At 42.7% G+C, this 26,859-nt stretch overlaps 1 protein-coding gene and 1 long non-coding RNA gene across 7 annotated transcripts in view; one reads left to right on the forward strand and one right to left on the reverse strand.

Annotated features, from left to right (window-relative positions):
• Positions 1-5,101, forward strand: part of LOC139756375 (ataxin-10) — a 62,291-nt gene extending 57,190 nt beyond the window's left edge. For all 6 annotated transcript variants that reach the window (XM_071675771.1, XM_071675789.1, XM_071675797.1 and 3 more), the window contains 2 exons: positions 2,904-3,094; positions 4,402-5,101. In XM_071675771.1, coding sequence (XP_071531872.1) covers positions 2,904-3,094; positions 4,402-4,674 — 464 coding nt within the window. In that variant the 3' untranslated portion in view covers positions 4,675-5,101. The remainder of the gene's footprint in view (positions 1-2,903; positions 3,095-4,401) is intronic.
• LOC139756410 (uncharacterized) overlaps positions 1-26,859 on the reverse strand; it is a 225,148-nt gene that overhangs the window by 23,820 nt on the left and 174,469 nt on the right. The window lies entirely within an intron of this gene.

Raw genomic sequence — 26,859 nt, forward strand, 5'->3', positions numbered from 1 at the left:
GACTCACTTCCCAAGCCCTCTCATCCACAACAGACTGCATACTTGCCCCTCTCGCCAAAACTCTTGCATTCACCCCCCTAACAACCCCATCCATAAACAAATTGAGCAACCATGGGGACATTACGCACCCCTGCCACAAACCAACATTCACTGGGAACCAATCACTTTCCTCTCTCCCTACTCATACACAAGCTTTACATCCTCGATAAAAACTTTTCACTGCTTCTAGCAACTTACCTCCCACATCATATACTCATAATACATTCCACAGAGCATCTCTATCACCTCAGTCATATGCCTTCTCCATAACCATAAATGCTATATATAAATCCATCTGTTTTTATAAGTATTTCTCACATACATTCTTCAAAGCAAACACCTGATCCATACATCCTCTACCACTTCTGAAGCTACACTGCCCTTCCCCAATCTGATGCTCCGTACATGCCTTTACCCTCTCAATCAATACCTTCCCATATAATTTCAGGAATAATTAACAAACTTATACCTCTGTAATTTGAACACTCACCTTTATCCCCTTTGCCAATGTGCAATATTACTATGCATGCATTCTGCCAATCCTCAGGCACTTCACAATGAACCATACATACAGGGAATATCCTCACAAACCAGTCAACAACACAGTCACCCCCTTTTATAATACATTCCACTGCAATACCTTTTATAATACATTCCACTGCAATACCATTCAAACCTGCCGCCTTGCCAGCTTTCATCTTCCGCAAAGCTTTCACTTCCTCTTCTCTGTTTACCAAACCATTCTCCCTGACCCTCTCACTTCGCACACCATCTCGACCAAAACACCCTATATCTGCCACTCTGTTATCACACACATTCAACAAACCTTCAAAATAATCAGTGCATCTTCTCACTTCACCACTACTTGTTATTCCCTCCCCATTAGCCCCCTTCACCAATGTTCCAATTTGTTCTCTTACCTTATGCACTTTATTTACCTCCTTCCAAAACATCTTTTTTTTCTCTCTGAAATTTAATGATACTCTCTCACCCCAACTCTCATTTGTCCTCTTTTTCACCTCATGCTTCTTTCTCTTGACCTCCTGTCTCTCTTTTATACATCTCCCAGTCATTCGCACTACTTCCAGGCAAAAATCGTCCAAATGCCTCTCTCTCTTCTCTTTCACTAACAATCTTACTTTTTCATCCCACCACTCACTACCCTTCCTAATCTGCCCACCTCCCACCTTTCTCATGCCACAACCACATTTTGTGAAAGCCATCATTGCTTCCCTAAATACATCCCATTCCTTCCCCACTTTCCTTGTCATTTGCTCTCACCTTTTGCCATTCTGCACTCAATCTCTCTTGGTACTTCCTCACACAAGTCTCCTTTCCAAGCTCACTTACTCTCACCACTCTCTTCACCCCAGCGTTCTCCCTTCTTTTCTGAAACCTCTACAAATCTTCACCTTTGCTTCCACAAGATAATGATCAGACATCCCTCCAGTTGCCCCTCTCAGCACATTAACATCCAAAAGTCTCTCTTTTACATGCCAATCACTTAACACATAATCCAGTAATGCTCTCTGGCTATCTCTCCTACATACATCTGTATACTTAGGTACATCTCTCTTTTTAAACCAGGTATTCCCAATCACCAGTCCTTTTTCAGCACACAAATCTACACGACAGCTAGAGACTGAGTGCAAATGACTGTGGCCTTTGTTGTCTTTTCCTAGTGCTACCTTGCACGCGCACGGTGGGAGAGGGTGCTATTTCATGGGTGGCGAGGTGGTTACAGGAATGGATGAAGGCAGCAAGTAATAATATGTACATGTGTATATATGTCTTTGTATGTATATGTATGTATACATTGAAATATATAGGTATGTACATGTGCGTGTGTGGGCGTTTGTGGATATACATGTGTATGTGGGTGGGTTGGGCCATTCTTTCGTTTGTTTCCTTGCGCTACCTCACTGACACGGGAGACAGCAACTAAGTATAATAAAATCATAATAATAACTGTACAAGCTCTTCACCATTTCCATTTACAACACTGAACACCCCATGTACACAAATTATACCCTCAACTGCCACATTACTCACCTTTGCATTTAAATCACCCATCACTATAACCTGGTCTCATGCATCAAAGCTGCTAACACACTCACTCAGCTGCTCCCAAAACACCTGCCTCTCATGATCTTTCTTCTCATGACCAGGTGCATAGGCACCACTAATCACCCATCTCTCTCCATCCACTTTCAATTTTACCCTTATCAATCTAGAGTGTACTTTCTTACACTCTATCACACACTCCCACAACTCCTGCTTCAGGAGTAGTGCTACTCCTTCCTTTGCTCGTCATCTTACCAACCCCTGACTTTACTCCCGAGACATTCCCAAACCACTCTTCCCCTTTACCCTTGAGCTTTGTTTCACTCAGAGCCAAAACATCTAGGTTCCTTTCCTCAAACATACTACCTATCTCCTTTTTTCTCATCTTGGTTACATCCACAAACATTTAGACACCCTAATCTGAGCCTTCAGGGAGGATGAGCACGGCCTGCATGACTCGTTCTTCTGTTTCCCCTTTTAGAAAGTTAAATACAAGGAGGGAAGGGTTTCTAGCCCCCCACTCCTGCCCCCTTTAATCGCCTTCTATGAGACGTGGGGAATACATGGGAAGTATTCTTTCTCCCCTATCCCCTATCTATATGAAGGAATAGATGATGTGCTTTAATGTACATGGTAGTACTTAATCAAGTAGGCAAATTATCCTTACTTATACAGTATATAATTTCATGAATTATTTGTTTATATGCAATAAATCACTTTCAGGAATGACTGCTGGATTTTCCTTCAGAATACAGTTACCACTCATCTTCACTATGATAACAAAGTGTATAATTTTGCAGATTTATTGCGATGTATGACTGACATTGGAAAGCTTGGGGGGAATGCCTTCACACCTTTGGACAGATTCTCTGATTTGAGTGATGAAGAAAAGATGGCCAGTGCTAAAACTCATCCTGCTTTTGGCTTCAAGTGTGATCTCATTAGGCTTATTGCAAGCCTTGTTTATCGACATAGAGACAATCAAGATCAGGTCAGAGTGAAACAGAAATATTGAGTAATGCTCTCATTATGAATAAAATGTTTGTTACGTTTCAAGTGTAGAGTTATAGTATATACTGTATTTCAGCCCAAAGTATCTTCAAGGAGGACATATTTGATATTCATTGAGATTGTATGAATTAAATTTGGTTTACAGTTATTTAAAGAGTTTTAAATCATGTTTTTTTTCAAGTGAACAAGATGCAAGAAATTCACTGAATTTGAATGGTAAGAAGAATAAGAAATAGGTATGGATATGTAAGGGTGACTGATATTTTAGAGGAAAGCAAAAACGACACTTAAATTTACATAAATTTCACGACTAAACAATTAAATCATGTAACTCCAGGAGTCTTTTTATGGGGCACATGCAGCTGTGAAGCTTTACTTCATATGGGACAGGGTAAGGTAGCCTCCTTTAGGGCAGGAAGGCCCTTGAAGATGCCATACCTTTTTCTATCTGCTGATGATAATACACACAGGTTCTGGGAATACCTAGGACTGAATATATAAAGCAGTCCTTTTGCTTTAGATGTGTGTCCTTTGAAAACTAGGGTAATTAGAATAGTCTGTTTACTTCAAAAAGTCTCATAATGATAATTAATTATCAATCATTCTTCTGACTGAAGCTAAAAGAAAAAAACATTTTTCTTTCAATAAGAACTCCCAAACCTGCAGTTTGTAATACTTAAAATCATGACTTTTTTTTTCAACAAATTCATTGGCAAAAAGACTGACATACCTCATAATTGCTGAAGCAGAGAATATATTTATCAACATTTTTTTCTCTTTTATCATTGAGGATAGGATAGAAAGAATACCATCCCTGTATTTCCCGCTTGTTATAGGAAGTAACTACTAGGGGCAGGAATAGGGGTTGATCATCCTCCCTTGCTGTATCATTTTGTTCCAGAAGGAACAGGGGAAGAAGCCATGAGAGGATTTTTCCTTAAAAGCTTATTTGTCTGTTCCTAACACTACCTTGTTATGGCAAGAAATGGTAACACATTAAATGAAAGGAAATGAGTTTTATTTATCAGAATTCATTGCTATCAGTGCTCAAGAGATTAAAGTAGCTTGCATTTCACAAAACAGATAAGGATGTTTGAAACATGGCAAAAAAATTTTCCCATTATGATGTGCTCATTTTAAGAGTGGAACCTCTAACTATACCCTCAGCTTACTCCTATAAAGGTTCAGAAGTTTTACCTTAGTACCAGTAGTTATGTTTTATATGTGTTGATACATTTTTTCAAAAACATCATAGCCTGAAATGCCCTCCTTTATATTCTTTTGTAGATTCGAGAGCTTGGTGGTGTACTGCTACTTTTGGAAAGTTCACAGTTTGATGCTAGAAATCCACTGATAAAAGAAGCTTCTATTTTTGCTCTGCGTAACCTCTTGGAAGGCAACTTAGAAAATCAGCATTTGGTGAAAGAACTGAAACTGGAGGGTGTTAAAGAGAGTCCAGCTCTGCAGGAACTTGGTCTACAAGTAGTACGTGAAGAGAATCGGATAAGAGTAGTACAAAGGTCACAATCTCCTCTTCCTGAAGAAGATGCTGAGCTCTAAGCTTGGTTTTAAGAACAGCATATTCAAAATATCATAGATGCTAGCTGCAGTTTACAGTGGCTTTATCTTTACCATCTTAGTCTGGCCTTTATCAGTATTGCAAAATTCAAACAATCTCTTATAATCTTTTTGATCTACTCCAATGGTAATACTTTAATCACTTTAGATTTTTTATACTGGCAGAGTGTGAGGAAAAATCTTTTGAATTATATAATAAGATGATTTAGAAAAGACATATACAGTACTAAAACTTTAGCCACCATAACTTTGACTTCATGTATTCTTAAATAGGCAAGCCTTTTCATGATATTCAGTATTTCTAATGGCCAAAAGATTATATTGTTTTCTCAGTGAAATGTTACTACAAATATAACCTCTTTATGTCAAACACTATGTTATATAGCATCAAATATATGCATATATTTCAGAGGAGGTGTTACTGGGCTCCACCTGTTTGAGGTTACACCATAAGTGAAAAGTCACCTTTGGCGAGGCTGTATCACTGGGAGTACAGTCTCGTCAAAGAACTCACTCCAAAGGAGTCTGCATTTTGCTACTACTGGAAGTAATATAGCCTTAAGTGAAAGGAGCCTTTACAAAGGTCTTGGATAACAACAAAACTCATAAAAATTAGTCCATGGGTAATTTATAGGTAAATATTCCAGGGGAAGAGGATACAAACTTTCTACTGAACTTCTCCTTTGTAGATAACTAGGTATCTATATTAATTTATGAATAGGTGAATTAATTGGAGGAAAATTTTACTAAAATATTTTTTCTTCTGGAATGAGATTACTAACATAATTTCTGAAATTAATACATTAAAACATTTTCCCAAGAGTGGGCCCCCCTTTATTTCAATTTCTAAAATAAGGAACAAAAGGAGGAGTCAAACAGGAAGTGCTCATCCTCTTCGAAGGCTCAAGATGGGGTGTCTAAACTCTGTGTGGATGTAACCAGAATGAGAAGAAAGGAAGGATAGGTAGTATGTTTGAGGAAAGAAACCTTTATGTTCCGGCTCTGTGAAACAAAGCACAAGGGTAAAGGGAAAGAATGGTTTGCAAATGTTTTAGTAGTAAAGCCAGGGATTGGTGGGAGAACATGAGATAAGGAAGAGGTAGCACTACTGAAGCATGAGTTGTGGAATTGTTTGATAGATTGAAAGGAAGTAAATTTTAGATTCATGTGGGTATAAATTAAATTGGATGATAAAGTGTGGGTGATCATAGTGATTAAGCTCCTGGCCATGAGATGTAAGATCATGAGAGGCAAGTGTTTAGATAGCAGCTAAGTGAGCATGTCAGCAGTTTTGATGTAAAACACCAGGTATTATTGATTAAAGACAAAGGTGAGTAATGTGGCAGTTGAGGGTATAATTGAGGGTGTAGGGTAATCAGTGTTGTGAACAGAAAAGCTTAACAACTGGTGAAGTTGTGTGCTAAAAAAGTTCTGATAACTGAGAATACTTAGTTTGAAAAGAGGAACTTACACCATGTGTGTGTGAGTAGGAGAGATGGTCAATGGGCATTATTGGATTAATTGATATATCCTGTGGAGGCAAGGGTAAAGATTTATAAAGGTTTTTGGAAAAGAGGAAAGAGTGGTGAGCATAACTGATCTTGGAATAGAAACTTTCTTGAAGAAATACGAAGAAAGATTAAGTGTAGAATAGTAAAAGGTGAAAGTAAATGAAACAAGGTGAGGGGGTGAAGAATGGGAAGTATTTTGGGAAGTAGTTTAGTTCTGGCATGTGCAAGAGATGCATGTGGCATACAAAAGGTGTGAGGTGGGAACAGTAGAAAGGGGAGTGAGTGGTGGGGTGAAGTTGTTAGAAAAAGAGAAAAAGGCATTTGTACTTACAGGGAAGAAGTGCAAACAACTGAGGGATGTATAAGAAAAAGTGGCAGGAGGTCAAGAGGAAGGTGCAGAGGTTGAAAAAGAGGGCAAATGAGAGTTAGGGTGAGCGAGTATCAGTGCACTTTATGGACAATAAGATGATGTTTTGGAAGAGGTAAATAATGTGCAAAAAACAAGAGAACTACTAGGAGCTTTGATAAAGTGGGCAAAAAGGGATAGTGATAACAAGTAGCAATTAAATGAGGAGATGGAGTATTCTGAAGGACTGTGGCATGTTTTTGACAACAAAGAGGAAAATGGGTCAAGGTGGTATGTGAAGTGAAAGAGTCAAGGAGGATAGTTTAGTGAAGAGAGGTGATGAAAACCTTGTGTAAGATGAAATGTGGCAAAGTGGCTGACATGGATAGTATTACAGTTGAATTTATTGAGGAAGGGGGCAACTGTGCTGTTAACTGGTTGGTAAGGATTTTCAATGTTTGTTTAGATCATGGTGAGGTGCCTTAGGATTGGCACAATGCACGTTTAGTGCCATCGTATAAAGGCACGGGGGATAAAGGTGAGTGTTTAAACTACATATATATAAGTTTGACGAGTATACCTGATAAGTTGTATGGGAAGGTATTGACCGAGGGGATGAAGGCATGTACAGAGCATCAGACTGGGGAGAAGCAGTGTGATTTCAGAAGTGGTAGAGGATGTGTGGATCAGGTGTTTGCTTTAAGGAAAGTATGTAAGAAACATGGACTTGTGTGTGGCATTTATGGATCTTGAGAAAGCATATAAGGTTGATAGAGATGCTTTGTGGAAAGTCTTAAGAATATATGGTACAGTAGGAAAGCTGTTAAAAGGAGTGAGAAGTTTTTATCTTGGGTGTAAGGCATATGTACAAATAGGAAGAGAGGAAAGTGAATGGTTCCAAGTCAAGGTTGACAAATAGGAAGAGAGGAATGTGAATTGTTCCAAGTGAATGGTGGTTTGTGAATGGGTACATGTAATGCAATGGTGGATGTTCATTTTGTTTATGGATGGGGTAGTGACGGAAGTAAATGCGAGAGTTTTGTAGAGAGGTGCAAGTAAGCAGTATGAGGGGATGAGAAGGCCTGGGAAGAGTCAGTTGTTTGCTGATGATACAGCACTGGTGGCAGATTCAAGTGAGAAACTGCAGAAGTTGGTGACAGTTTGTAAGAGTGTGCGAAAGGAGAATATTGAGAGTAAATGTGAATAAAAGTAAGTATATTAGGTTTAGAAGGGTTGAGGGACAGGTTAGTTGCAGTGTGATTTTGAATGGAGAAATATTAGCGAAAGTGAAGTGTTTTAGATACCAGGGTGGGTGAGGGGGTGAAGGTTCTAGGAATGCTGAAGAATGTGTGGAAAGAGAGAATGTTATCTGGGAGGGCAAAAATCGGTATGTTTGAGTAATTAGTAGTCCCAACAATAATATATGGATGTGAGACAAGGACTACAGATAAGGGTGTGTGGAAGAGGGTGGATGTGTTGGAAATTAATGTATGAGGACATTACATAATATGAGGTGGTTTGATCCAGAGTAATGAAGGTAAGAAGATTTGGTAAAAAAAAAAAAAAAAAAGTGTGGATGAGAGGGGTGAAGAGGCTGTGCTGAAATGGTTTGGATCAATAGGGAGAATCAGTGAGGAAAGGTTGAAAATGAGAATATATGTATCAGAAGTGGAGGAAACAAGGAGAATGGGGAGACCAAGCCCAAGATGGAAAGATGGAGTGAAAAAGATTTTGAGCAATCAGGGCCTGAACATGCAAGTGTGTGAAAGATATGTACAGGATATAGTGAATACTGGAATGTTGTAGTATACTGGAGTTGACGTGCTGTCATTGGAGTGAAGCAGGGCATGTGAAGCATCTGGGATATACTATGGAAATATGAGTAGGGTCTTGTTGTGGATAGGGAGCTATGGTTTTGGTGCATTACACATGACAGCTAGTGAATGGATGCAAGTGGATGGGACCTGTCTGTGTTGTTCCTGGTACTACCTTGCCAACACAAGAAATGGATATCAAGTATGAAAAAAAGGTCCCACCCCTAATTTTGTACACTTAGCAAATTTTGATGCAAAGACAAGAAGGGGGAATGTGGACTTCTCCTTCCTGTTCATTAAAATTAGAAAAGAAGTTTATTTGAATTTAAAAAAACTAAAAAGATAGTCACCTAATATAGGGCAGAATGCTTCAGTCACACTTCAAGAATATAATGTGTGTGCATTAATTTTGTGCAATTTCTTCACCCATAATATAGTTACTGAACAGTATTTTTGTAATTTCTGAAAGAAAATAATCAACTTTCCAAAGTCTTTAAAAGAAGAATTTCATTAGAACTCAAAATTATATTCACCTTGAATAAGTAAGCTGTATTATGACTTATGACTATGTCAAGGAAGTATATCATTCACTTTTTAATCACTCCTTTCTTGAATCAATATTCTTTTTATACATTTATTCAATTTCCTTAATCGTGACTCAATTCATTCTCATAACGTCTCTTCCAGTTCCAAGTAACCACTAAATATTGTAAATCTGGAATTTCCTCATTTCATATTCAGTACTCTCTCCTGACTTCAAACCAAATCTCTCCTGTATTAGTACTACGGTATCTCATGAATTTTTATTTTGCTTTTGCAGTATTTCCCTCAAATCATGCTTCCAGTTTTATGATAATCCATCTAAATCACCAGCAGTCTATCTCAAGTTCAGATCATCACGAAATGCATATTATAGGGCAAAAATGAAATTCTTTATCTTATTTTCTTGTTACTGACACTGGTTTGTGGTAGAAAGCAAAGATGTTTACTTTAATGAATCACATATGAAGACTTCTTCAAATTAACCATAATGAAAAGAAAAATAAGAGAGTAACCATGATCTTTAAAATGAAATATGAACGAAATATTGTCCTTAATCTTTAAAAACTGTCGTTATAACATAACTTGCACATGAGCTCATTTACTGCTTTCTCATAAACTAAATAAAGTATAATTTAATATGTTTTCTTTATATAATCAAGAGGTTATCAACACAATGTGTTTATACAAGTATCATTATGATTTTAATGAAATCTAAATATATGAATATACAAACTGTTAACTATGTATCTATCTGTCTATATCTCTGAAGGAGTCATGCGGGGAGTGCTCATCCTCCTCAAATGCTCAGATTGGGGTGTCTAAATGTGTGTGGATGTAACCAAGATGAGAAAAAAGAGAGATAGGTAGTATGTTTGAGGAAAGGAACCTGGATGTTTTGGTTCTGAGTGAAACGAAGCTCAAGGGTAAAGGGGAAGAGTGGTTTGGGAATGTCTTGGGAGTACAGTCAGGGGTTAGTGAGAGGACAAGAGCAAGGGAAGGAGTAGCACTACTGAAATAGGAGTGGTGGGAGTATGTGATACAGTGTAAGAAAAACTCTACATTGATATGGGTAAAACTGAAAGTTGATGGAGACAGATGGGTGATTATTGGTGCATATGCACCTGGGCATGAGAAGAAAGATCATGAGAGGCAAGTGTTTTGGGAGCAGCTGAATCAGTGTGTTAGTGGTTTTGATGCATGAGACCGGGTTATAGTGATGGGCGATTTGAATGCAAAGGTGAGTAATGTGGCAGTTGAGGGAATAATTGGTGTACATGGGGTGTTCAGTGTTGTAAATGGAAATGGTGAAGAGCTTGTAGATTTATGTGCTGAAAAAGGACTGGTGATTGGGAATACCTGGTTTAAAAAGAGAGATATACATAAGTATACGTATGTAAGTAGGAGAGATGGCCAGAGAGTGTTACTGGATTACATGTTAATTGATAGGCATGCAAAAGAGAGACTTTTGGATGTTAATGTGCTGAGAGGTGCAACTGGAGGGATATCTGATCATTATCTTGTGGAGGCGAAGGTGAAGATTTGTAGAGGTTTTCAGAAAAGAAGAGAATGTTGGGGTGAGGAGAGTGGTAAGAGTAAGTGAGCTTGGGAAGGAGACCTGTGTGAGGAAGTACCTGGAGAGACTGAGTACAGAACGGAAAAAGGTGAGAAGCATGGGAGATGGGCAGATTAGAAAGGGTAGTGAGTGGTGGGATGAAGAAGTAAGAGTATTAGTGAAGGAGAAGAGAGAGGCATTTGGACGATTTTTGCAGGGAAATAATGCAAATGAGTGGGAGATGTATAAAAGAAAAGAGGCAGGAGGTCAAGAGAAAGGTGCAAGAGGCGAAAAAGAGGGCAAACGAGAGTTGAGATGAGAGAGTATCATTAAATTTTAGGGAAAATAAAAAGATGTTTTGGAAGGAGGTAAATAAAGTGCATAAGATAAGGGGGCAAATGGAAAACTTCAGTGAAGGGGGCTAATGGGGAGGTGATGACAAGTAGTGGTGATGTGAGAAGAAGATGGAGTGAGTATTTTGAAGGTTTGTTGAATGTGTTTGATGATAGAGTGGCAGATATAGGTTGTTTTGGTCGAGGTGGTGTGCAAAGTGAGAGGGTTAGGGAGAATGATTTGGTAAACAGAGAAGAGGTAGTAAAAGCTTTACGGAAGATGAAAGCTGGCAAGGCAGCAGGTTTGGATGGTATTGCAGTGGAATTTATTAAAAAAGGGGGTGACTATATTGTTGACTGGTTAGTAAGGTTATTTAATGTATGTATTATTCATGGTGAGGTGCCTGAGGATTGGCAGAATGCTTGCATAGTGCCATTGTACAAAGGCAAAGGGGACAAAAGTGTGTGCTCAAATTACAGAGGTATAAGTTTGTTGAGTATTCCTTGGAAATTATATGGGAGGGTATTGATTGAGAGGGTGAAGGCATGTATGACAGAGCATCAGACTGGGGAAGAGCAGTGTGGTTTCAGAAGTGGTAGAGGATGTGTGGATCAGGTGTTTGCTTTGAAGAACGTATGTGAGAAATACTTAGAAAAGCAAATGGATATGTATTTAGCATTTATGGATCTGGAGAAGGCATATGACAGAGTTGATAGAGATGCTCTGTGGAAGGTATTAAGAATATATGGTGTGGGAGGCAAGTTGTTAGAAGCAGTGAAAAGTTTTTATCAAGGATGTAAGGCATGTGTACATGTAGGAAGAGAGGAAAGTGATTGGTTCTCAGTGAATGTAGGTTTGCAGCAGGGGTGTGTGATGTCTCCATGGTTGTTTAATTTGTTTATGGATGGGGTTGTTAGGGAGGTGAATGGAAGAGTTTTGGAAAGAGGGGTAAGTATACAGTCTGTTGTGGATGAAAGAGATTGGGAAGTGAGTCAGTTGTCGTTCACTGATGACACAGCGCTGGTGGCTGATTCATGTAAGAAACTGCAGAAGCTGGTGACTGAGTTTGGTAAAGTGTGTGAAAGAAGAAAGCTGAGAGTAAATGTGAATAAGAGCAAGGTTATTAGGTACAGTAGGGTTGAGGATCAAGTCAATTGGGAGGTAAGTCTGAATGGAGAGAAACTGGAGGAAGTGAAGTGTTTTAGATGTCTGGGAGTGGATTTGGCAGCGGATGGAACCATGGAAGCGGAAGTGAATCACAGGGTGGGGGAGAGGGCGAAAGTTTTGGGAGCGTTGAAGAATGTGTGGAAGTCAAGAACATTATCTCGGAAAGCAAAAATGGGTATGTTTGAAGGAATAGTGGTTCCAACAATGTTATATGGTTGCAAGGTGTGGGCTATGGATAGAGTTGTGCGGAGGAGGGTGGATGTGCTGGAAATGAGATGTTTGAGGACAATATGTGGTGTGAGGTGGTTTGATCGAGTAAGTAATGTAAGGGTAAGAGAGAAGTGTGGTAATAAAAAGAGTGTGGTTGAGAGAGCCAAAGAGGGTGTTTTGAAATGGTTTGGTCACATGGAGAGAATGAGTGAGGAAAGATTGACCAAGAGAATATATGTGTCAGAGGTGGAGGGAACGAGAAGTGGGAGACCAAATTGGAGAAGGAAAGATGGAGTGAAAAAGATTTTGAGTGATCAGGGCCTGAACATGCAGGAGGGTGAAAGGCGTGCAAGGAATGTAGTGAACTGGAACGATGTGGTATACCCGGGTCGATGTGCTGTCAATGGATTGAACTAGGGCATGTGAAGCGTCTGGGGTAAACCATGGAAAATTCTGTGGGGCCTGGATGTGGAAAGGGAGCTGTGGTTTTGGTGCATTATTACATCACAGCTAGAGACGGAGTGTGAACGAATGTGGCCTTTGTTGTCTTTTCCTAGCGCTACATCGCCTACATGATGGGGGAGGGGGTTGTTATTTCATGTGTGGCGAGGTGGCGATGGGAATGAATAAAGGCAGATGGTATGAATTATTTACATGTGTATATATGTATATGTCTGTGTGTGTATATGTATGTATACGTTGAGATGTATAGGTATGTATATGTGCGTGTGTGGACATGTATGTATATACAAGTGTATGTGGGTGGGTTGGGCCATTCTTTTGTCTGTTTCCTTGCGCTAACTCACTAACGTGGGAGACATCGACAAAGCAAAATAAATATAAATAAAAAACAGATGTTTTGGAAGGAGGTAAATAAAATGCATAAAACAAGAGAACAAATGGGAACATCGGTGAAGGAGGCAAATGGTGAGGTAATAACAAGTAGTGGTGAAGTGAGAGGGAGATGGAGTGAGCATTTTGAAGGTTTGTTGAATGTGTTTGATGACAGAGTGGCAGACATAGGGTGTTTTGGTTGAGGTGGTGTGCGAAGTGATAGGGTCAGGGAGAATGATTTGGTAAACAGAGAAGAGGTAGTGAAAGCTTTGCAGGAGATGAAAGCCAGCAAGGTGGCAGGTTTGGATGGTATTGCTGTGTTATTTATTAAAAAATGGGGTGACTGTGTTGTTGATTGGTTGATGAGGATATTCAATGAATGTATGGTGAAATGCATGCATAGTGCCACTGAACAAAGGTAAAGGGGATAAAGGTGAGTGCTCAAATTACAGAGGTATAAGTTTGTTGAGTATTCTTGGGAAATTATATGGGGGGTTATAGATTGAGAGGGTCAAGGCATGTACAGACCATCAGACTGGGGAGAGCAGTGTGGTTTCATTAGTGGTAGAGGATGTGTGGATCAGGTGTTTACTTTGAAGAATGTATGAGAAATACTTAGAAAAACAGATGGATTCGTATGTAGCATTTATGGATCTGGAGAAGGCATATGATGGACTTGATAGAGATGCTCTATGTGAAGTATTAAGAGTATATGGCGTGGGAGGTAAGTTGCTTGAAGCAGTGAAAAGTTTTTATAATAGAGGATGTAAGGCATGTGTACGAGTAGGAAGAGAGGAAAGTGATTGGTTCCCAGTGAATGTCGGTCTGTGGCAGGGGTGCGTGATGTCTCCATGGTTGTTTAATTTGTTTAGGGATGGGGATGTTAGGGAGGTGAATGCAAGAGTTTTGGAGAGAGGGGCAAGTATGCAGTCTTGTTGTGGATGAGAGGGCTTAGGAAGTGAGTCAGTTGTTGTTCACTGATAATACAGCGCTGGTTGCTGATTTTGGGTGAGAAACTGCAGAAGTTGATGACTGAGTTTGGTAAAGTGTTTGAAAGAAGAAAGCTGAGAGTAAATGTGAATAAGAGCAAGGTTATTAGGTTCAGTAGGGCTGAGGGACAAGTCAGTTGGGAGGTAAGTTTGAATGGAGAAAAACTGGAGGAAGTGTAGTGTTTTAGATATCTGGGAGTGGATTTGGCAGCGGATGGAACCATGGAAGCGGAAGTAAGTCACACGGTGGGGAGCAGCTGAAGGTTCTTGGAGCATTGAAGAATGTGTGGAAGGCGAGAATGTTATCTTGGAGAGGAAAAATGGGTATATTTGAAGGAATGGTGGTTCCAACAATGTTATATGGTTGTGAGGCATGGGCTATAGATAGGGTTGTGCGGAGGGGTGGATGTGTTGGAAATGAGATGTTTGAGGACAATATGTGGTGTGAGGTGGTTTGATCAAATAAGTAATAATAGGGTAAGAGAGATGTGTGGTAATAAAAAGAATGTTGTATAGATAGCAGAAGAGGGTGTATTGAAATGGTTTGGTCACATGGAGAGAATGAGTGAGGAAAGATTGACAAATAGGATATGTGTCAGAGGTGGAAGGAACAAGAAGTGGGAGACCAAATAGGAAGTGGAAGGATGGAGTGAAAAACATTTTGAGCAATTCTGGCCTGAACATACAGGAGGGTGAAAGGCGTGCAAGGAATAGAGTGAATTGGAACGATGTGGTATACCGGGGTGGACTTGCTGCCAATGGATTGAACCAGGGCATGTGAAGTGTCTGGGGTAAACTACTGAAAATTTTATGAGCCTTGGACGTTGAAGGGGATGAAAACTGCTAACCCACTCTCTCAGCTGCTCGCAAAACACTTGCCTCTCATGATCAGGTGCATAGGCCCCAATAATCACCCATCTCTCTCCATCCACTTTCAGTTTTACCCATATCAATCTAGAGTTTACTTTCTTACACTCTATCACATACTCCCACAACTCCTGTTTCAGGAGTAGTGCTTCTCCTTTCTTTGCTCTTATTCTCTCACCAACCCCTGACTCTATTCCCAAAACATTCCCAAACCACTCTTCCCCTTTACCATTGAGCTTCATTTCACTCAGAGCGAAAACATCCAGGTTCCTTTCCTGGAATATACTACCTGTCTCTCCTTTTTTCTCATCTTGGTTACATCCACACACATTTAGACACCCCAATCTGAGCCTTCGAGGAGGATGAGCACTCCCCACGTGACTCCTTCTTCTGTTTCCCCTTTTAGAAAGTTAAAATACATGGAGGGGAGGGTTTCTAGCCCCCCGCTCCCGTCCCCTTTAGTCGCCTTTTACGACACGCAGGGAATGTATGAGAAGTATTCTTTCTCCCCTATCCCCAGGGGATAGGGGAGAATATATACAGGAGTTGTGGGAGTATGTGGTAGAGTGTAAGAAAGTAAATTCTAGATTGGTATGGGTAAAACTGAAAGCTGATGGAGAGAGATGGATGATTATTGGTGCATATGCACCTGGGCATGAGAAGAGAGATCATGAGAGGCAAGTGTTTTGGGAGCAGCTGAATCAGTGTGTAAGTGGTTTTGATACACAAGACCAGGTTATAGTGATGGGCGATTTGAATGCAAAGGTGAGTAATGTGGCAGTTGAGGGAATAATTGGTATACATGGGGTGTTCAGTGTTGTAAATGGAAATGGTGAAGAGCTTGTAGATTTATGTGCTGAAAAAGGACTGGTGATTGGGAATACCTGGTTTAAAAAGAGAGATATACATAAGTATACGTATGTAAGTAGGAGAGATGGCCAGAGAGCGTTACTGGATTACGTGTTAATTGATAGGCGTGCGAAAGAGAGACTTTTGGATGTTAATGTGCTGAGAGGTGCAACTGGAGGGATGTCTGATCATTATCTTGTGGAGGCAAAGGTGAAGATTTGTATGGGTTTTCAGAAAAGAAGAGAGAATGTTGGGGTGAAGAGAGTGGTGAGAGTAAGTGAGCATGGGAAGGAGACTTGTGTGAGGAAGTACCAGGAGAGACTGAGTACAGAATGGAAAAAGGTGATAACAAAGGAGGTAAGGGTAGTGGGGGAGGAATGGGATGTATTTAGGGAAGCAGTGATGGCTTGCACAAAAGATGCTTGTGGCATGAGAAGCGTGGGAAGTGGGTTGATTAGAAAGGTAGTGAGTGGTGGGATGAAGAAGTAAGATTATTAGTGAAAGAGAAGAGAGAGGCATTTGGACGATTTTTGCATGGAAAAAATGCAAATGAGTGGGAGATGTATAAAAGAAAGAGGCAGGAGGTCAAGAGAAAGGTGCAAGAGGTGAAAAAGAGGGCAAATGAGAGTTGGAGTGAGAGAGTATCATTAAATTTTAGGGAGAATAAAAAGATGTTTTGGAAGGAGGTAAATAAAGTGCATAACACAAGAGAGCAAATGGGAACTTCAGTGAAGGGGGCTAATGGGGAGGTGATAACAAGTAGTGGTGATGTGAGAAGGAGATGGAGTGAGTATTTTGAAGGTTTGTTGAATGTGTTTGATGATAGAGTGGCAGATATAGGGTGTTTTGTTCAAGGTGGTGTGCAAAGTGAGAGGGTTAGGGAAAATGATTTGGTAAACAGAGAAGAGGTAGTAAAAGCTTTGCGGAAGATGAAAGCCGGAAATGCAGCAGGTTTGGATGGTATTGCAGTGGAATTTATTAAAAAAGGGGGTGACTATATTGTTGACTGGTTAGTAAGGTTATTTAATGTATGTATTATTCATGGTGAGGTGCCTGAGGATTGGCAGAATGCTTGCATAGTGCCATTGTACAAAGGCAAAGGGGATAAGAGTGAGTGCTCAAATTACAGAGGTATAAGTTTGTTGAGTATTCCTTGGAAATTATATGGGAGGGTATTGATTGAGAGGGTGAAGGCATGTATGACAGAGCATCAGATTGGGGAAGAGCAGTGTGGTTTCAGAAGTGGTAGAGGGTGTGTGGATCAGGTGTTTCCTTTGAAGAATGTATGTGAGAAATACTTAGAAAAGCAAATGGATTTGTATGTAGCATTTATGGATCTGGAGAAGGCATATGATAGAGTTGATAGAGATGCTCTGTGGAAGGTATTGAGAATATATGGTGTGGGAGGCAAGTTGTTAGAAGCAGTGAAAAGTTTTTATCGAGGATGTAAGGAATGTGTACGTGCAGGAAGAGAGGAAAGTGATTGGTTCTCAGTGAATGTAGGTTTGCGGCAGGGGTGTGTGATGTCTCCATGGTTGTTTAATTTGTTTATGGATGGGGTCGTTAGGGAGGTGAATGGAAAAGTTTTGGAAAGAGGTGCAAGTATGCAGTCTGTTGTGGATGAGAGAGCTTGGGAAGTGAGTCAGTTGTTGTTCGCTGATGATACAGCGCTGGTGGCTGATTCATGTGAGAAACTGCAGAAGCTGGTGACTGAGTTTGGTAAAGTGTGTGAAAGAAGAAAGTTAAGAGTAAATGTGAATAAGAGCAAGGTTATTAGGTACAGTAGGGTTGAGGGTCAAGTCAATTGGGAGGTAAGTTTGAATGGAGAAAAACTGGAGTAGTAAAGTGTTTTAGATATCTGGGAGTGGATCTGGCCGCGGATGGAACCATGGAAGCGGAAGTGAATCATAGGGTGGGGGAGGGGGCGAAAATTCTGGAAGCCTTGAAGAATGTTTGGAAGTCGAGAACATTATCTCGGAAAGCAAAAATGGGTATGTTTGAAGGAATAGTGGTTCCAACAATGTTGTATGGTTGCGAGGTGTGGGCTATGGATAGAGTTGTGCACAGGAGGGTGGATGTGCTGAAAGTGAGATGTTTGAGGACAATATGTGGTGTGAAGTGGTTTGATCGAGTAAGTAATAATAGGGTAAGAGAGATGTGTGGTAATAAAAAGAGTGTGGTTGAGAGAGCAGAAGAGGGTGTTTTGAAATGGTTTGGTCACATGGAGAGAATGAGTGAGGAGAGATTGACCAAGAGGATATATGTATCTGAGGTGGAGGGAACGAGGAGAAGTGGGAGACCAAATTGGAGGTGGAAAGATGGAGTGAAAAAGATTTTGAGTGATCGGGGCCTGAACATGCAGGAGGGTGAAAGGCGTGCAAGGAATAGAGTGAACTGGAACGATGTGGTATACCGGGGTCGACGTGCTGTCAGTGGATTGAACCAGGGCATGTGAAGCCTCTGGGGTAAACCATGGAAAGTTCTGTGGGGCCTGGATGTGGAAAGAGAGCTGTGGTTTCGGTGCATTATTACATGACAGCTAGACTGAGTGTGAACGTATGAGGCCTTTGTTGTCTTTTCCTTGTGCTACCCCGCACACATGAGGGGGGAGGGGGTTGTTATTCCATGTGTGGCGAGGTGGCGATGGGAATAAATAAAGGCAGACAGTATGAATTATGTATATGTGTGTATATGTATATGTCTGTGTGTGTGTATATATATGTATACATTGAGATGTACAGGTATGTATATTTGAGTGTGTGGACGTGTATGTATATACATGTGTATGTGGGTGGGTTGGGCCATTCTTTCGTGTTTCCTTGCGCTACCTCACTTACGCGACAAAGCAAAATAAATAAATAAATATATATATATATATATATATATATATATATATATATATATATATATATATATATATATATCTTGGACAATCACATGTTTACCAAATGGCGTCCTACCTACGTCTCTTCGCTGTATATCAACTGGCTGTTATTTCTCTCTTGAGTCCCCCCAATGATGTGATGGGAACTTATTGTGTTTCATTTTCCCAGTGGACTCATAGGAAGGAATATATATATATATATATATATATATATATATATATATATATATATATATATATATATATATATATATATATATTCCCATAAACACGTAGTATATCAACTAGTCGATACCCTTGTATAATTTATGTTTTAGGTTAAAAAATGAAAGGTGTACTTCCTGATGTGAGGTTTACGACCGCAATGTGAGTGTCTCAGTTTACATCACAGTGATACGTAGCTACGTTGGCCTTTCATTCTAAATCATCTCTAACATGATTTACAAGTGAAAAGAGAGAGTAACACTTGAATGAAAATGTAAAATTCAACTTGCAATAGAAATTATGTCAGAAGCTTAATGGTACTGAGGAAGAGGTAGATAAATGATGTAGTGATGTGGAGAGGAAAACTGGGTTTACAGTTGATAGTATACAGTCTGAGTACACAAAAAAAAAAGGTTGGCACTTAATATATAATACATAAAAGGATCTTGGGGAAAAGGTAACTGAAAATCCCACAAAAGAATACGATACTACTACAGTGGAGGGCTTAAGCACAAGGAAGGTCTGGGTTGAAACAAAAGTCTCGGGAGTTATTATGAAGGATGTCATCTTTGAGACTTTGTGAGAGGACATGGAAAAGAAGTGATGATGATTGTAATACAACATGCGTTGACGTACCGAAATGGAGGTAGTAAAATACAGAACAGATACGGAGGGAGTTAGGCATTGAGGAAAAAAAAAGGAGAACAGCATTAATGAGCAAAATACATGGAAATGTTTAAGGTACACAAATTGGGAGGCGAGTGAGATGGTTAAGATGTTAGAGGGTTGAGTTTACATTAGCCACCGGTACCTGGGTTAACGTGAGTACTCTCATAATGTATGTGAGAAGTACAAACCAGTATGGAAATAGGATTAATCTTGTGTCTCATGAAGTAGACTTTGTGTAGCGTCATTTATCACGTTCATTTATCTACTCAATTCTACAGTTTTTATATACATACGTCTTTATGAAACCGAAACTCCTGTTACGACATACATCACAGAAAACGTTACCGAGATGTACGTTAACTGAAGTAAACGTTACAAGTATTCTCCCTCAACCATCCCCGTCACAACATTTTTACAATTTTAGTGAACCAGCCTCGGTGTGTTTATATAGCTACTATCAAACAAGCTAACAAGGTTTTAAGAGTCTTCATTAAGCATCTCGATACTATTATTAATGCACAACTTGGCAATTTTTTCATTTTATATAGGCACGACCTTTGACCTAACCTTCCGGGTCAAAGATACGGAATTAGATAAAGGTAAGAATGGACATCTAAACTAAAAACTGATGAAAAACCCATTGATTACAATTCCTCATATATATTTAAGGCTCACAGCTCTTGGGGGTCGCTGGAGACGACACACACACAGCTGGTTCCGTCATGCCTGAAGCTAGTGGGTCACAGCTGGTTCCGTCATGCCTGAAGTTGCTGGGATCACAACAGGTTCCGACATGCCTGAAGTTGTTGGGCCACAGCTGGTTCCGTCATGCATGAGGTTGCTGGGTCACAGCTGGTTCCGTCATGTCTATAGTTGCTAGGTCACAGCTGGTTCCGTCATGCCTGAAGTTGTTGGGGTCACAGCTGGTTTCGTCATCCATGAAGTTACCGAGTCACAGCTGGTTCCGACATGCCTGAAGTTCTTTGGCCACAGCTGGTTCCGTCATGCCTGCTAAGTCGCTGGGTCACAGCTGGTTTCGTCATTTCTGAAGTTACTGAGTCACAGCTGGTTCCGACATGCCTGAAGTTGTTGGGTCACAGCTGGTTCCGTCATGCCTGAAGTTGCTGGGGTCACAGCTGGTTCCGTCATGCCTGAAGTTGTTGGGTCACAGCTAGTTCCGTCATGCCTGAAGTTGCTGGGTCACAGCTGCTTCCGTCATGCCTGAAGTTGCTGGGTCACAGCTGGTTCCGTCATGCCTGAAGTTGCTGGGTCACAGCTGGTTCCGTCATGCCTGAAGTTGCTGGGTCACAGCTGGTTCCGTCATGCCTGAAGTTGCTGGGTCACAGCTGGTTCCATCATGCCTGAAGTTGCTGGGGTCACAGTTGGTTCCGTCATGCCTGAAGTTGCTGGGGTCACAGCTGGTTCCGTCATGCCTGAAGCTAATGGGTCACAGCTGGTTCCGTAATGCTTGAAGTTGCTGGGTCACAGTTGTTTCCATCATGCCTGAAGTTGCTGGGGTCACAGCTGGTTCCGTCATGCCTGAAGTTGCTGGGGTCACAGCTGGCTCCGTCATGCCTGAAGCTGCTGGGGTCACAGTTGGTTCCGTCATGCCTGCTAAGTCGCTGGGTCACAGCTAGTTAGTCATGCCTGAAGTTGCTGGGGTCACAGCTGGTTCCGTCATGCCTGAAGTTGCTGGGGTTACAGCTGGATCCGTCATGCCTGAAGTTGCTGGGGTTACAGCTGGTTCCGTCATGCCTGAAGGTACTAGGTCACAGCTGGTTCCGTCATGCCTGAAGATGCTGGGGTTACAGCTGGTTCCGTCATGCCTTAAGCTGTTGGGTCACAGCTGGTTCTGTCATGCCTGAAGTTGCTGGGTCACAGCTGGTTCCGTCATGCCTAAAGTTGCTGGGGTCATAGCTGGTTCCGTCATGCCTAAAGCTGCTGGGGTCACAGCTGGTTCCGTCATGCCTGAAGCTAATGGGTCACAGCTGGTTCCGTCATGCCTGAAGTTGCTGGGTCACGGTTGGTTCCATCATGCCTGAAGTTGCTGGGTCACAGCTGGTTCCGTCATGCCTGAAGTTGCTGGGGTTACAGCTGGTTCCGTCATGCCTTAAGCTGTTGGGTCACAGCTGGTTCTGTCATGCCTGAAGTTGCTGGGTCACAGCTGGTTCCGTCATGCCTAAAGTTGCTGGGGTCATAGCTGGTTCCGTCATGCCTAAAGCTGCTGGGGTCACAGCTGGTTCCGTCATGCCTGAAGCTAATGGGTCACAGCTGGTTCCGTCATGCCTGAAGTTGCTGGGTCACGGTTGGTTCCATCATGCCTGAAGTTGCTGGGGTCACAGCTGGTTCCGTCATGCCTGAAGTTACTGGGGTCACAGCTGGTTCCGTCATGCCTGAAGGTACTAGGTCACAGCTGGTTCCGTCATGCCTGAAGTTGCTGGGGTCACAGTTGGTTTCGTCATGCCTGAAGGTACTAGGTCACAGCTGGTTCCGTCATGCCTGAAGTTGCTGGGGTCACAGCTGGTTCCGTCATGCCTGAAGTTGCTGGGCCACAGCTGGTTCCGCTATGCCTGAAGTTGCTGGGGTCACAGCTGGTTCCATCATGCCTGAAGTTGCTGGGTCACAGCTGGTTCCGTCATGCCTGAAGTTGCTGGGGTTACAGCTGGTTCCGTCATGCCTTAAGCTGTTGGGTCACAGCTGGTTCTGTCATGCCTGAAGTTGCTGGGTCACAGCTGGTTCCGTCATGCCTAAAGTTGCTGGGATCACAGCTGGTTCCGTCATGCCTTAAGCTGCTGGGGTCACAGCTGGTTCCGTCATGCAGGAAGCTAATGGGTCACAGCTGGTTCCGTCATGCCTGAAGTTGCTGGGGTCACAGCTGGTTCCGTCATGCCTGAAGCTAATGGGTCACAGCTGGTTCCGTCATGCCTGAAGTTGCTGGGGTCATGATCAGGCTTTCCACTCCCAACGTCTCTGAGAGTCGCCTTCATCAGGAGAAATATATATATATATATATATATATATATATATATATATATATATATATATATATATATATATATATATATATATATATATGTGTGTGTGTGTGTGTGTGTGTGTGTGTGTGTGAATAAGAGCAAGGTTATTAGGTACAGTAGGGTTGAGGGTCAAGTCAATTGGGAGGTGAGTTTGAATGGAGAAAAACTGGAGGAAGTGAAGTGTTTTAGATATCTGGGAGTGGATCTGGCAGCGGATGGAACCATGGAAGCGGAAGTGGATCATAGGGTGGGGGAGGGGGCGAAAATCCTGGGGGCCTTGAAGAATGTGTGGAAGTCGAGAACATTATCTCGGAAAGCAAAAATGGGTATGTTTGAAGGAATAGTGGTTCAAACAATGTTGTATGGTTGCGAGGCGTGGGCTATGGATAGAGTTGTGCGCAGGAGGATGGATGTGCTGGAAATGAGATGTTTGAGGACAATGTGTGGTGTGAGGTGGTTTGATCGAGTGAGTAACGTAAGGGTAAGAGAGATGTGTGGAAATAAAAAGAGCGTGGTTGAGAGAGCAGAAGAGGGTGTTTTGAAGTGGTTTGGGCACATGGAGAGGATGAGTGAGGAAAGATTGACCAAGAGGATATATGTGTCGGAGGTGGAGGGAACGAGGAGAAGAGGGAGACCAAATTGGAGGTGGAAAGATGGAGTGAAAAAGATTTTGTGTGATCGGGGCCTGAACATGCAGGAGGGTGAAAGGAGGGCAAGGAATAGAGTGAATTGGAGCGATGTGGTATACCGGGGTTGACGTGCTGTCAGTGAATTGAATCAAGGCATGTGAAGCGTCTGGGGTAAACCATGGAAAGCTGTGTAGGTATGTATATTTGCGTGTGTGGACGTATGTATATACATGTGTATGGGGTGGGTTGGGCCATTTCTTTCGTCTGTTTCCTTGCGCTACCTCGCAAACGCGGGAGACAGCGACAAAGTAAAATAAATAAAATAAATAAATAAATATATATATATATATATATATATATATATATATATATATATATATATATATATATATATATATATATACATAACCTCCCCTGCAGAAGACACCCGCCGCTGCTGCCTCGCGACACACACACACACGCAGGACACCCCGACGACCCTCCTCCTCCACCACCACAGACACACTGGGGTCTGAGGACGCCACCCTACACAGCCCGGGGGTGTGAGGTGGTGTTGTCCCCTGGCCACACACCGGGCCGGTCACCCAACCTCCCTCCCTCCCCCGCACGGGGTAAATTACCAGTGACCCCGTGTATGCCTATACGAGCACGGCACGGCACGGCACGGCACGCACGAGAGAGAGAGAGAGAGAGAGAGAGAGAGAGAGAGAGAGAGAGAGAGAGAGAGAGAGAGAGAGAGGCAGCAGGCAGTCACGCACGAGCGAGGCTGTGGGCGCCCGGCCGCCCCCCGATACGTAGGCTGGTGCGTAGGTCGAATGGTGAGTAGGGTAGATACGTACGGTCGATCGAATGGTACGTAGATTAGGCAAGCAATCAGGCAGGTAAGTAGATGGGTAGATACTTTGGTGAGTAGGTAGATAGGTAGGCTGGTAGACAGGTTGGGAAGTAGGTGAGCACGAATGCCAATATGGATCCAAGAATAACACGTGGTCGCCAGAGTGGACGATTTACTCAGTTCTGGTATACTCAAGGGCCAACTACTGGACGAGTTAGTCCCTGGTATACTCAAGGGCCAACTACTGGACGAGTTAGTCCCTGGTATACTCAAGGGCCACTACTGGACGAGTTAGTCCCTGGTATACTCAAGGACCACTACTGGACGAGTTAGTCCCTGGCACACTCAAGGGCCACTACTGGACGAGTTAGTCCCTGGTATACTCAAGGGCCACTACTGGACGAGTTAGTCCCTGGTATACTCAAGGGCCACTACTAGACGAGTTAGTCCCTGGTATACTCAAGGGCCACTACTGGACGAGTTAGTCCCTGGAATACTCAAGGACCACTACTGGACGAGTTAGTCCCTGGTACACTCAAGGACCACTACTGGACGAGTTAGTCCCTGGTATACTCAAGGGCCACTACGGGACGAGTTAGTCCCTGGCACACTCAAGGGCCACTATTGGACGAGTTAGTCCCTGGCACACTCAAGGGCCACTACTGGACGAGTTAGTCCCTGGCATACTCAAGGGCCACTACTGGACGAGTTAGTCCCTGGTATACTCAAGGACCACTACTGGACGAGTTAGTCCCTGGCACACTCAAGGGCCACTACTGGACGAGTTAGTCCCTGGTATACTCAAGGGCCACTACTGGACGAGTTAGTCCCTGGTATACTCAAGGGCCACTACTGGACGAGTTAGTCCCTGGTGTACTCAAGGGCCACTACTGAACGAGTTAGTCCCTGGTATACTCAAGGACCACTACTGGACGAATTAGTCCCTGGTATACTCAAGGGCCACTACTGGACGAATTAGTCCCTGGCACACTCAAGGGCCACTACTGGACTAGTTAGTCCCTGGCACACTCAAGGGCCACTACTGGACGAGCTAGTCCCTGGCATACTCAAGGGCCACTACTGGACGAGTTAGTCCTGGTATACTGAAGGACCACTACTGGACGAGTTAGTCCTGGTATACTGAAGGGCCACTACTGGACGAGTTAGTCCCTGGTATACTCAAGGGCCACTACTGGACGAGTTAGTCCCTGGTATACTCAAGGACCACTACTGGACGAGCTAGTCCCTGGTATACTCAAGGACCACTACTGGACGAGTTAGTCCCTGGTATTCTCAAGGGCCACTACTGGACGAGTTAGTCCCTGGTATACTCAAGGGCCACTACTGGACGAGTTAGTCCCTGGTATACTCAAGGACCACTACTGGACGAGTTAGTCCCTGGTATTCTCAAGGGCCACTACTGGACGAGTTAGTCCCTGGTATACTCAAGGACCACTACTGGACGAGTTAGTCCTGGTATATTCAAGGACCACTATTGGACGAGTTAGTCCCTGGTATACTCAAGGGCCACTACTGAACGAGTTAGTCCCTGGCACACTCAAGGGCCACTATTGGACGAGTTAGTCCCTGGCACACTCAAGGGCCACTACTGGACGAGTTAGTCCCTGGCATACTCAAGGGCCACTACTGGACGAGTTAGTCCCTGGTATACTCAAGGACCACTACTGGACGAGTTAGTCCCTGGCACACTCAAGGGCCACTACTGGACTAGTTAGTCCCTGGCATACTCAAGGGCCACTACTGGACGAGTTAGTCCTGGTATACTGAAGGGCCACTACTGGACGAGTTAGTCCCTGGTATACTCAAGGGCCACTACTGGACGAGCTAGTCCCTGGCATACTCAAGGGCCACTACGGGACGAGTTAGTCCCTGGTATACTGAAGGGCCACTACTGAACGAGTTAGTCCCTGGCACACTCAAGCACCACGACTGGACGAGTTAGTCCTGGTATACTCAAGGACCACTACTGGACGAGTTAGTCCCTGGTATACTCAAGGGCCACTACTGGACGAGTTAGTACCTGGCATACTCAAGGGCCACTACTGGACGAGTTAGTCCCTGGTATACTCAAGGGCCACTACTGGACGAGTTAGTCCCTGGCACACTCAAGGGCCACTACTGGACGAATTAGTCCCTGGCATACTCAAGGGCCACTACTGGACGAGTTAGTCCTGGTATACTCAAGGACCACTACTGGACGAGTTAGTCCTGGTATACTCAAGGGCCACTACTGGACGAGTTAGTCCCTGGTATACTCAAGGGCCACTACTAGACGAGTTAGTCCCTGGTATACTCAAGGGCCACTACTGGACGAGTTAGTCCCTGGTATACTCAAGGACCACTACTGGACGAGTTAGTCCCTGGCACATTCAAGGGCCACTACTGGACGAGTTAGTCCCTGGTATACCCAAGGGCCACTACTGGACGAGTTAGTCCCTGGTATACTCAAGGGCCACTACTGGACGAGTTGGCCCCTGGTATACTCAAGGACCACTACTGGACGAGTAGTGGCCCTAAGCCTGGTAGTGGCCCTACGCACGGTGCGTCAATATGGTGCACTTTAAATAGAGTAACCTAATATGATAGACTTTAAATAAGGGAAGTCCATACGGTGGACTTTAAGTGTTAAACAGGTGTAACCTGAGCAGGTGCTCTTGACCTGTGGTCGACGAACCATCGCGAGGTGACCCAGGCAAATGTCAACACAGATTCCAATACACATACTTTTACATGTTGAAACAAATATATATACTTTTTGCATCTATCTATTATCTCATAAATCCTGAAATAATTAGAAATATCAGTTGTACTGTACTGACATGATTCGAGTTCATGAGGCAAGTCTTAATGGTGCAAAGGGCAAGAAAAGGTTAAAAAAAAACCCTTGATCTAG

This window comes from Panulirus ornatus, chromosome 2, assembly GCF_036320965.1.
Source record: "Panulirus ornatus isolate Po-2019 chromosome 2, ASM3632096v1, whole genome shotgun sequence".
Classification (NCBI taxonomy): domain Eukaryota; kingdom Metazoa; phylum Arthropoda; class Malacostraca; order Decapoda; family Palinuridae; genus Panulirus; species Panulirus ornatus.